The sequence below is a fragment of the Rhinolophus hipposideros genome, assembly GCF_964194185.1.
Source record: "Rhinolophus hipposideros genome assembly, chromosome: 23".
Taxonomy (NCBI): domain Eukaryota; kingdom Metazoa; phylum Chordata; class Mammalia; order Chiroptera; family Rhinolophidae; genus Rhinolophus; species Rhinolophus hipposideros.
In genome coordinates this window covers 9,897,848-9,909,304 of record NC_138069.1, presented here as the reverse complement: position 1 = coordinate 9,909,304, position 11,457 = coordinate 9,897,848, and the positions used below count along the sequence as shown (strand labels likewise).

The window sequence follows — 11,457 nt, the reverse complement described above, 5'->3', positions numbered from 1 at the left end:
TTCAACATCTCTCTCCCTCTCCTCTCTCCCCCAGCCCCCTGCTTTTGTAGTCTAAAGAGGGAGATTTTATCAAACATTTTATTTCAAGTATAATTTAAAGCCCTTTACTTATTTCATCTCATTTAATCCTGTGACACAGGTACTATAATTATTCTCATTTTGGGGAGGAGGAAAGAGAGACAGAGTTAAGTAAACTGCTTAAGGTTAAAAAGCTAGCAAGGGATGGAGGCGGGATGTCAACCCAGGTGGTTTGCCGTAGGTCCAGCTTCCTCACCCACTGTTCCACGCGTTTCTCGTAGATAACTACAATGCAGCATGTGAAACATCATGATAGAGAGGAACAGAGTGAAAACACTGAGTCAGAAAGGCCCAGCGTGATGTCAGTTCAGCTTGGTGACAAGCTGCGGGTTTGCCTGGGAGGGAAAAGAGGGGAAAGCCATTTCAGGGTAAGATATGACTGAAAGCGAGTGGAAGGACAGGGAAGAGGGTCCTCTTAAAGCCAGGAGCCACGTTCAGATACGGTCTTGGGCACAAGTTTCTGAGTAGTGGGGACAGGGCCGTTGTTTCTCAGGAAGATATTGGGGGGCTCGTGGGTGGGAGGGGGGACGGTGTGGAGGCTGTGTCAACGGCGGATGAGGCCAGCGGAGGAACGAGAGGCAAACTTTGCCATATTCCTAAAGACAATGCAAGAGGAAGGCAGAGGGAAGGGAAAGAAAAGGAGGATTTCAGTGGATCGGGAGCTGGGTTTTGCATGATAGTCAGTGAAAAGGACCAGAGCCCCCTGGTAACTTCGGCTTAAGCAGAAGGGTTAGTTTTCTGAGTTGTGTGCACGTTCTGGAGAGTGAGATCAGCAGAGGGAATGTGCCCGCATTAGGAGCAGTGGTCCTCTTTGCACAGCGCCCAGACTCCATTAAGACGTTGCCCCAAGCCCTTGGGGCAGGTGGGGTGATGGTCACTGGCAGTGTGATGCCTGGATCGTCCAGCTCGGCTTTTCTCTTGCACAGATGCCGGCCCTGAACTGCGCATCCTGCGCGTTCGTTGCGCAAGGAGCCGAGGGCCGGTCCCCTGCGCAGGAAGGCCGCCGGCCGGACGCGCGGGTCCCGCCCCGGGTCCCTCCTCGGCACCGACCAGAGCATCAGGTGGGGACGGGCCGCAGGCCGCCCACCGACGTTCTGGCGGGTGTTTCCCGTGCCTTTGCAGGCTCCGACGCGGTGGAAGCCGCTTGGGGGCGGAGACCCCGGGGGCACACGCGCACCCCACTCTCCGACCCACGGAGGGGGCTCCCACGCGGACGCGGCGCCGGCGTCGCAGGGACACGCGGCAGGCCGGCAGGCGGCGGCCCCGGCCCCCCCCACGGCCCGCCCGCGCCCCCCAGCTCGCAGACTACAAGTCCCGGCAGCCCCCGCAGCCGGCGCCCCCGCCCGCGGCCGAGCCCCCCGGCGTCCCAGCGGCGGGGCTCCGGCTGCGCTCGTGGCCGGGCCGGGCGGGGAGGCCGGTCCCGCGGGCGGGGGCGGGGGCGGCTCCGCGGCTTCTCCCGCCGCCGCCGCCAAGGGGAGTTTCCAGGAAGTGGCCATATTGGATCCATTCAGCCGCAGCCGCCCGGGCGGAGCGCGTCCCGCCGCCGGCTTGTCCCCGTCGCGGCCCCGGCTGCTCGCCGCGGCCCGCCCGCCCGGTGCGGAGCTCGCCATGGCGGCCGCGGACCTGGAGCGCTTCCCGGTGAGGGCCGCGGGGGCCGCGGGGGGCGCGCGGGGGGCGCGCGGGGGGCGCGGGGGCGCGCGGGCGGGGGGCGCGCGGGGGGGCGGGGGGACGGGGCGCGGGCCGGGCTGTCAGCGCCGCGCGGCCGGGCCTCGACGCCGGGCGGCTCGCGGACCCCGGGGCGGGCGGTGCGCGGCGCTCGCCGGGGTCCCGGGCGTCGGGCTGCGAGCTCCGCCGGGCGGCTGGCGGGGCCCCCCGGGGCGCAGGAGAGGCGGCCCCTTCGCGGGAAGGAGCTCGGGCCAGGTGCGGGGCGGGAGGGGGGGTCCGGGACGCCGGGAGCCCCACGTCTCCGGTGCCGCTTCCTGCACAGCTGGGGAGCCGCCTGGCCGCGCAGGTGCTGCTGGATGGACACCCCCGGTGTCCCCCGGAGGCGCGAGCCCTAGGCGTCCGGGGAGTCCCCCGAACGAGTTCAGGGCGGTGGCAGACTGGGCCCCAAGACCCGGGGCCTGTTTCTCCTCCCCCCCCCCCGGCGCCCACCGCCCACCCAAGCGGCGGGATCCTGGACGCAGTTCCAGGTAGGTCCGGCCTCAGTGGTCGGGTCCGAGGCAACCATTCCCAAGGAACAGGCGCGACTCCACATCCAGCCCAGTGGATGTCGGTCTGGGCCCCGGTTGGGGAATGCCTTCTGCAGGGCGGAGGGCCCTGCTGGTCCCTGCAGGGGTCTCTGGGCCTGATCCGGCCGATGGTCAACTTCCTAAAGGTTTTTCTAATTTCCCCGGGGGAGAGGGGCCTTTTGGGAGCTGTGTATACTTGTCCTCTGGTGTCTAAGGCTGGGTCTGGGTGTGTCTGGAAGGCTGGGCTGTGACAGTGAAGGAAGCTGTGTCCTCCTGCCAGCATGTGAGGCCCTGGTCGGCAGGGAAGGGGGAGGGACAGCCCGGGGCTGTTGGGGGGGAGGGGGGAAAGCTGGATCTGCGACTGATAAGGAATTGGTCTGGGGCTAAATAAGGGAGCCAGGGCTTATGTAATTAATGCTATAAATACAGTCATCTGAATTTATGTATGTAAATTTCCCCTTTAATCTGAAAATACATTTGTTGGTCTATTTTGGAAATATGCATAACTAAAGCAGGAGCTCTTGGTTTCATAATTTCTAGCCTGACGTGTTTTGTTTTCATTGGGGTGGGGGCTGTGTGTCAGTTAAGTAAGTTTAGATACAAGAGGAGCCGATTCAGAAGTTGGAGGAATCAGAGATTCACCTCACCCCTGCACTGTAAACCAGAATTTATGTACCCCAGTATGGCAGCGCCAGGATCCTAACAGACCTGCCAATTAGCTGGAGGCCAAGAGACCTGTGAGTGTGTGTGTCTGTGTGCATTTTTCCTGCCCAGCTGACCAGAAAGTTATGTCTGGGGCTTGTCTGTGGTGAGAGGTTGCTCTAACCGTTGGTCTTGCAGGTGGGAGCGGTATGTAGAGCACCCAGATTCAGACCGCCTGACATGAATCCTAGCCGGCCATGTGATTTGGGACAAGTTATTTAAACCCTCTGTGTTGTCATCTGTAGTGCCCCTGTGGTGTGAAGACTGGCCTGTGTGAGAAGGCAGCAGAGAATGCGTTTGTTCCATTATCCGGCACCCTCCCATCACTGACTGTCCAGAGCTTGTCCTCAGAGAGCAAGCTGAGGGGCCCAGCTGCGCTGCCGGGAGGTGGACTGGAAAGGCCCTTCCCCTCAGATTTCTATGCTTGCTCTTTGACCATTTCTGGGAGGATTTTAGGTGTTATCCTCATGGTGAGCTGAGACACAAAGGGGACGGACTCAGGTAAGGGTATACAGCCTGAGCTCAGGGGCCTGGATTACTGTGCTAGGTTAAGCTGGATGGATGGATGTGCTCCACGCCCTCAAGGCTCTGGGCTGTCAGACTCCTTGGAGGACTTGGACCGAGTTGTATTTGGGTGGAGACTTTGGGTGGGGTTTGGCCTGAATTTAGGAGTCTGGACTCCATTCTCCTCCCCTGGCTTGTCATCCTGGGAAAATAATTTCTTCCTTTATCTTGCTATAAAATGGACACTACCACACTGATATTCTTCAAAGGGTTCATGGAAGGTTAATTGTAGTCTATGGCATGTTCAGAGATATGCTTAGGTGTCTGGCCAGCCCCAGCCGTGACTTTGGTGTTAAGCTGTGTCCATGAGGCTCTGATCTAATTGAGCTGTGGCAGGTCTACACTGCCTTTCAGGCTGGTTCTGGGGTCGGACCAGCCCTGGAGGGCTGGGAACTGTCCCAACCTGGAGCTCAGATGAACATACAGGGTTGTACTTTGAGGTCGGTGTGTGCTGGGTTCCTGTTCCACATAGTGTGATGGAAACACCACAGGCTCAGCAGCCTTTACGTCTTGGCTGGGCCCTGCTCACCCCTAGACCAGGCCATGGGATTAGGGTTGACATCTCCTGGGTGAGCCCCCTGGGGAGTTTTCTGTTACCTCTTGACCTCTTGGGGCAGCCAGACTCCTGTCTGTCTACTCTTGCTGCCCCTCCTCCTTACTGGGTCCCAGACTCACGGACTTACCTTCTGTTGCCCCGAGGACTATCTCCTGTGTTTCTCTGGTCAGGGTCTCATGGGGCAGGGTTCAGACTCCGTGGGCAGGGAGGCTTCAGGGCCAGGGGAAAGTGACGATATGAGGGGGAGGCAGAAGAAGTGTGCAGTGTGGCAGCATGGCAACCTCACGCCTGGCATTCCTCCCAGCCAGTCACTCCTCCCGCCCATCTCTGCTTTATCCCCAGCACCATCTGTCACTTCCGTTGTCACCCCTGTAATCTTGACACTTCCCCAAGAAGCAGGCTATACAGGGAGTGCCTGTTCCCTCCCTGAAGCTGGAGATGGTGGGAAGGGATGGTAAGAGGCGGCCCTCTCGCCCACATGGGGCTCTGTCACAGAGTGGTATCTCCCTGTCCTGTAAAAATGTCCAGGAATCTCCTTGCTGAGCTGTTCCAAAGGAGAAATGAGAGCTGAGCAAGAGACTTCTGTGCAGCTCTCAGTGCCTGGTGGTGTTGAGGGTTCAAAGTGAGCCCACCTTCCCCTGGGAGATGGGTCTGCCCTGCCCTCTTTCTCTCGTGGGCATTGTACCATGTTGTGGGTCCTCACCTTAGGAAGGTCTGCCTGGGATCTCAATGGGTCTGAGTAGGGAGCCTGGTCTGAGACGTTGGTGATCCAAGGGAGCACATGACAAGTGACTAACCAGGGTAGGAACAGTGACCACACTGTCACTGGATGCGAGAATGAAGGGAGGCCAGGACCCAGGGCCTGACTCTTGTCAGAAGCTTTGGATGGCAGGGAGGGCGCTGGATGCTTTCTGTCCATCATCTTGTTGATGCCAGCAGCCCATGGTTGGGTTGGACATTGGCAAGTTTGGGCCTGAGACCCAACCCCCGCGCTCAAGCACCACTTGAAATGGCAGAGGGTGGAGCCCTCTGAGTTTTGAGCCCTGAGGTGGGCTCTGTGGAGGTGCATATTTGGGCCAGTAACTACCACGAATGTCCCTGTGGCTTGGGTCCAGCTACCAGACCAAGCAGCTGCAGAATGACAGAGCAAAGGGCCTGAGGGCTGGCTGAGCTCTGTGTGTCCCTTGCAGCCTCTTCAGCCTTCCTGCCTCTATGCTGCCAGTTAGGGTCTCGGGATCCCCAGGCATGGCCCTCAAGACACAAGCTTTGCCAGACAACCAGATGTGCAGCTGTGCAGGCAGGAGGGAGACACATCTGCCTGGGAAAAGGATACCCCCCAAGGTCAGCATGCCCTCATGATAGAGCTGGGGTGTTTTCTGCAAGAGCCATCTGCCTCCTCAGGGTTCATGTGAGGAACCATGGCTGGGAGGGGTGGTGGAAGACGGCGAGGGGCATCTTGGCTGTGACATCAGTTGTCCTAGGTAGTCTTGGGGCAAACGAGATATTCTCCTCCTCAGGCCACATGGCTTCCAGGTGGTTCTCGGCCCCTACCTTAGAGGCCACATTAGAGGAACAGACCCAGGGGAGGAGGGAGTAAGGGCCTATTTCAGATTGCAGGTGTGGGTTCCTCTCTGAGGGGCCTCCTGGGCTTGGGGCACCTGGGGCCTAGGGTTCAGTATGGGCTGTGGGCATGGATCCAAGTCCACTCATCAGGTCTGGCTGAGGTGCCTGGGTGTGAGGCTGATACTCTGGCTGGAGCTGGGGCGAACGGGGCCAACAACAGAGAAGTAGAGCAGTGCTGCCCTGAGCCGCCGTTGGCCCAAATTGGTGCCCATGCATTCCTCTGCCCCTTCCCAGCACCAGCATCCATCGTGGGGTTGGAGGGGTCAGGGTCACCTTTGCTGCCCACATTCCCCTTTCCAAGGGTAGGGTCTCATTCACTGTGGAACACAGGCTGATTCCTTCCAGGGATGTCTAGACCACTTACGACTTTCCCTGCTGGGGTTGGGGTGGGGGCTGCCGCTGGAGTCCCTGAGCTAGGTGGGAAAGTGTGGACGCCTGGGATTCCAGTACCTTCCGAGGCCCAGAGCGCTCCCCCAGCTGCTCCCTGGTGGGATGGACCACTCCCTTTAGGCTGCACAGCAAAGCCCAAGAATGTGTCTGTGTCCTTGGCCTGGGGCTGGGTGGGGGGGCCCAGAGACCAGTAACCGAGCTCTTGGTTTCTTGGAAACCTGGTTTTGACATGAGTGTGCAGCAAGCCATCCCGCATTAGTAAGCGCAGCCCTGGTTGTCTGTGTGCAGAAAGGACAGCGCCCCTTAGTAAGAGTAGAAAGCAGAGAGGATGGAGGATTGGGGTCAGGGCTTCAGATGGCCTCAGACTCTGGGGGTCGTTTTGCTTCCAAAGTTTGGCTTCGGTTCCCAGGATGGGGAGGGGATGTCTGGTCTTGTGAGGTGACTGGTGGCCTCCTCCTGGGGCCCAACTGCCATCTGGCCGTCGTTATCTCATCGGCCACCATGTTGTGGTCATGAAGGTCGATCCTTCTCCCCGGTCTCTGTTGCTGTCTTAGAGAGACTCTTTGCTTCCCAGGTGTCCTCTTGATTCGGCACAGGTAGATCCTGCCTCTGTTCTTCCCTCCTGGCCCCAGGTAGCAGCATCCCCCCACCAGCTCCCACATGCATCCCTGTGGTTATTTCCCGTAACCTTTGACCTGGGCTTAGAGGCTTACTGTGGAATCCTGGGCCCAGAGCCTAAGCCTTTCCTGGGAAAATTCCTCGGATTCCTATCAGACTCAAGGACAGTTGCACTATGACCACGGGTTCTGGCCAGAGGCCTCTGCTCTGGTTATTTAAGGCCCAGGCTGCTTAGAGTAGCTGGAGCGGGGGTGGGGTGGTTAGTGCCAGAAGCATGGGTGGAGAAGGCTCCCAGTGACGCAATGACGCCTGGGTCCACTGCACAACTTTATAGCCCACACCTACCCCCAGAGCTGGAGCTCCCCTGTGGAGTGGGCTTCCTGTCTGCCTGGCAGGGTGCTCAGGCCAGTGGGGGCCAGGCATGTGAACCTGGGGTGTGGGGATGGGGAGAAAAGTGTTGGGAGTCCCAGGCACCAGAGAACTCTGAGGAAAGCCTGGGTAGGGGGCTGCTCTTTGTCCAGAATTCAGGCATCAAATGCACTTATGGTGGGGTCTCACCTCTGCTCCCACCCTAATAACCAACCTAGTTTGGGAGGTTTGATCTCAGAGGTCTTTATTCACCTACAGCTTCCTTGGCTCTGTTGGTTCAGACATTCAGCAGATTTCTAATTCCTTCTGGATGAAAGCCTGTTTTTGTGTGGGCACGCCGTGAGACATGGTTTCTCCCCAGATCCTACCTCTCTTCTTGGTAAAAAGGGCAGCTTCTCTTGGCTGGTGATTAGGCTTCTCCACAAGGCTCAGACAGAGCATTTCCTGGTCAGGAAAAGGACGTCCTAGTTATCCACTGGGCTGCACAACAAAATGCCATTCTCCACTTTGTTCTGGACGGCCGGGCATGGAGGAATGCAGCTGGCCTGAGCAGTTATTATTTTGGTTGTTGTCTTTGATGTGCCAAAGAAATGATGACATAGAAGCCTGGAGCCTAGCTCAGGAGCCAAAAGCTTGTTAGTGATTAGAGAGGGGATAATGGCCCCGTGGCGTTTCCCACTGTGTGTGGAGAGCTCAGAGCTGCCAACTCTGTCCTGGAGCTCTGAGGACAGTTAGAGCCCCTGAGCCAGTGCCCCCGGAGCTGGCTATGTGAAAGGGCCAGAAACAGCTGGATCTGCCTCTCCCCAGGGTCCCGACTCAAGTTGTCCAGCTCTAAGGCTCCTCCCGGCAGAGCGGCTCCTGTGGGACTCCATGCCCCAAGGATGGGAGCGGGCATACAGTTCTTCTGGGGCACTCTCCTGCCAGCCCCGGGAGGAGGTAGACGGTCGGGTCGTGGGCCGGGTCCAACCCCCAGACGTGTTTGTTGGGTCCTCATGGTAGTCTCAGTCTGTAGTAGTGTCCAACCTTTAAAAATTAAGGGGTTTCTTCAAAATCTAGCTGTCTAGATTCTCTTGAAAAATTGGAAGATTTGCCAATACAAGGTCTGCATTCCCACAGTTGGCGGGAGTCACAGAACCATGGCCATTGTGGACTCAGCACAGGCTGTGCAGTTCCCCACGGCTCCCACCTCTCCCCAGGGACCCCACACTCAGTGGCTGTTTCATCCAGCAGGGAGCGGAGCGATGGGGCTGGAAGCATTTGTGTTGCAGTCTTACCGTCTCTGTTCAGATCCTGGCTGCACCCTCCCGAGCAGTGTGGTCTCGGGCAAATTACTTAATCTCTTGGGCCTCATTTGTACAATGGAGATAACGTTCCGGCCTACCTTGTGGGGCTGATGGGTGGACTAAAGAGATTAAAGTCGAGTTGTGCACAGTAAGTGCTTGGTAACTGTGAGCCCTGCTTGTTGTGACTATACTGTTCCCCTTCACCCATCCCCATTACCTGCCTGGCCTCTACAGGTTTTTGAATTTAGACTGAGTGAGACTGAGCCCCCAAGGCCCAGGATCCGGTTTCCTCATCTTTCCATTGGCAGCCATCCCAGTGTCTGGCACAGCAGACGTGCCCAGTGAGCATGTGTTGAGTGGCTGAATGAATGAGTGGGGAGCCTTGTAAGAGTAGCAGAGGCAGAATAGCAGAGTGGTTTGGGCAAGGGCTTCGCTGCTCTCGAGTCCCTGCTCGGCCCTCATTAGTTCTCCAGGTGGTGGGCACCTGTTTTCTTACCTGTATGATGGGGACAATAGTGGTGTCTGCCACACAGGGTGGGGAAGGGACTGCGGACAAGACTGTCGGTCACTGGGCTCAGACGGCACAGGTGGTCCTCAGCGAGGTGATGGTATCATCATTTGACATCTGCTCCTTTGGTTGTAAACACTGAGATGTTTTCCTTTACATGCTTTTCCCTTCCCTGTCCTTTTCCTCCCTGATTTCTCCCGGTTTTTCTGCATTCAAAGAGTTTCACTTTGGAGACTAGAGCAGTCAAGATGCTTTCCGTGGCAAGAAATACTAGATAGCTCCGCTCAACTAGCTTACGCAGGAAAGGGGAGCTATGGCCAGGGGTCGAGGGAAAGGCCCAGAACTAGGGCAGACACTGGCTCTCTCTTCTCTGTGCTTTTCCTGTCTCTGCCATCCTCTGGCCTTCAGCCTTAGGCTAGCTCCCCTAATGGTCACAAGATGGTCACGAAGGCTCATCCTGGGTCATGTGCTTGTATCGGAACCAATTGTGGGATCGTGCTCAGGACTATCAGGACCCACCCCCGGAGTTGGAGCTGTGGTCTTACCTGCCAAATTGCAGGGCTGGTAACCAGGTCACCAGTGGGAGACAGGAAGGTTCTTTCTGTGTTGTGGTAGCTGATAGGAATCAGTGATCCTTTGGAGGCTGCGGGCTCCTCCTAGACTGGGACCCCACGCAGGTCAGCAGCAACACTGGGGCTGGGTACCTGGGAGAAGATGTCGATGCCACATGCAGGATCAGGGAGGTTGGCATGAGTGACTCAGTAGAGTGGGGAGGTCAGCTCGGTCTTCTGAGACCAGGGAACAACACTGTCCCCGAGGGGGCCAGTGGCCATTCTTCTGTGTGTGTATGTGGATGTGTGCACGCATACGTGTATGGAGGTGATGGGCACTCCCATGGTCCCTGAGCCTCCTGAGCAGGCATTGACCCGGAGCTATGGCCCCTGGAGTGACAGTGCAGCCTGGGCAGAAACCTGGGGATGAAGATCTCCCTGTGCTCCACCTACGTCCCCAGAGAGCCACGCTGTGTGAGCGAAGGCAGGCAGGGAGGGTGGAGAGGTGGCTCATGTGAGACTGCCCTGCTTTTAGCTTCTGGAGCCTGGTACTGTGAGAAAGCGGGGGGACTTGGGAGCAGGATGGCCCTGAGTCTGCGCAGGTCCTCTGCACAGAGCGCACAGAGCGCGCCTGTGGTCCAGACGCAGCTGACGGGGTGGCTTTTGGCGGCAGACTACAGGATGTTGGATTGTATCCTGATTGTGTCACCCTTGGAAGAGGAGGATGAATAAACATATTGCCTTCTCTGCAAGCACAGCACGCCTTCAATTTTGGAGATTTTTCAGTCTCGCCTGAAAAGAAAAAAGCTCTAGACGAGCTGTTCTATCCTCCATTTGATCCTCAGGCTGCCATGAGCAGGTGGAGAGAGACTAAATAGTGGAGCTCTGTGTGAGGTGGGCAGACGGCCCTGACGCTGTAGCAGTTAAGGATGGGGTTTGGTAGTTTGTAAATGGCAGTGTTGTCGAGCACGGTGAACATGGTGGTGGGAGGGTGGGAAGAACGGGAAACCTGACCTCCACCCCTGCAGCCAACTTCGACGAGCTTGTGGAAGAGAGAGAGAACCAGGATACATTAAAAAAGGACAACCAATAGTGCAAGGAAGTGGGGTCACTGCCAAGTGAGGGGTATGGAATGTAAGTACTTAGGTGCCAGGTCAGAGCAGGTACCAGGAAAAAGGGATAGTGAGCGCTGGAGCCCAGGGAAGGGGCTGAGTTTGAAAAGTGAATTCAGACGTAACCAGCGGGGTGGGAATTGAGCCTGTAAGGAAGGCCTCAGATCATGAAGGTCCCAGAATGCCACGCTAGGGCCTTCGCACCCGACTCAGCACATCCTATGTGCCATTTACTATGTTTGATGTGGGCACCAATGAGAGGAAGCTGCCTTTGGGACCTCTTTGTTATGTTTGCAGCCCTGGGGGGGCCCTGGGCTTGACTGGGGAGGTCGTGACATGATCCCCTGAGCACAGGGGATAGGGGGAAAGGGCCAGCTACAAGAACAGAGGCTCAACTGAGAGAGGGTCGTGGGAGAGAGCAGGTTTAGGGGTAACCCTTACTTGTTTGAGGGGACAGTACAACTGCCCAGAGGGGCCACATGGGGTCCAGGGTGCAGTGATTGAGCTGGGGGTGGCGATGGGTGGGGTGGGCGTAGTTAATGGAGAAGAGAAGGTTGAGTATGAATGCTGGGGGCTCTGGTTGGAACAAAAGAATGGTTAGGGGGTTCAGGCTGAGGCAACAGGCTGTGGCTGCAGAGAGGTCAAGGAGCGCTTCGAGCTGTGGAGACCCCTCTGGAAAGGGCAGGGAGCCAGTGCCCTCGTGTCCGCTCCTGAGCCCCTCTGCCACTGTGCCTGTATCTACACTGGCATAAGGGCTGCCACTGTACTAATCAGTAGCTCCTGGGGCTGGCTTCGTTGGGCCTGTTTCCTCCCCTCTGGCACTGTGGGCAGGAAGGCAGGATGAGACTCAGACCCACTGCCCTTTCCCGTCC

General features: G+C 57.7%; 1 protein-coding gene across 15 annotated transcripts in view; it reads left to right on the top strand.

The window, feature by feature from the left end:
* The first annotated feature begins 1,457 nt into the window (after positions 1 to 1,457).
* Positions 1,458 to 11,457, top strand: part of SEPTIN8 (septin 8) — a 25,831-nt gene continuing 15,831 nt past the window's right edge. For 7 of the 15 annotated variants that reach the window (XM_081034927.1, XM_081034925.1, XM_081034916.1 and 4 more), the window contains exon 1: positions 1,550 to 1,716. In XM_081034927.1, the coding sequence (XP_080891053.1) occupies positions 1,687 to 1,716 (30 nt within the window). In that variant the 5' untranslated portion in view covers positions 1,550 to 1,686. Of the gene's footprint in view, positions 1,717 to 3,257; positions 3,513 to 11,457 lie in introns of those variants that run through there. The other 8 variants (XM_081034921.1, XM_081034918.1, XM_081034928.1 and 5 more) reach the window with 7 other exon arrangements.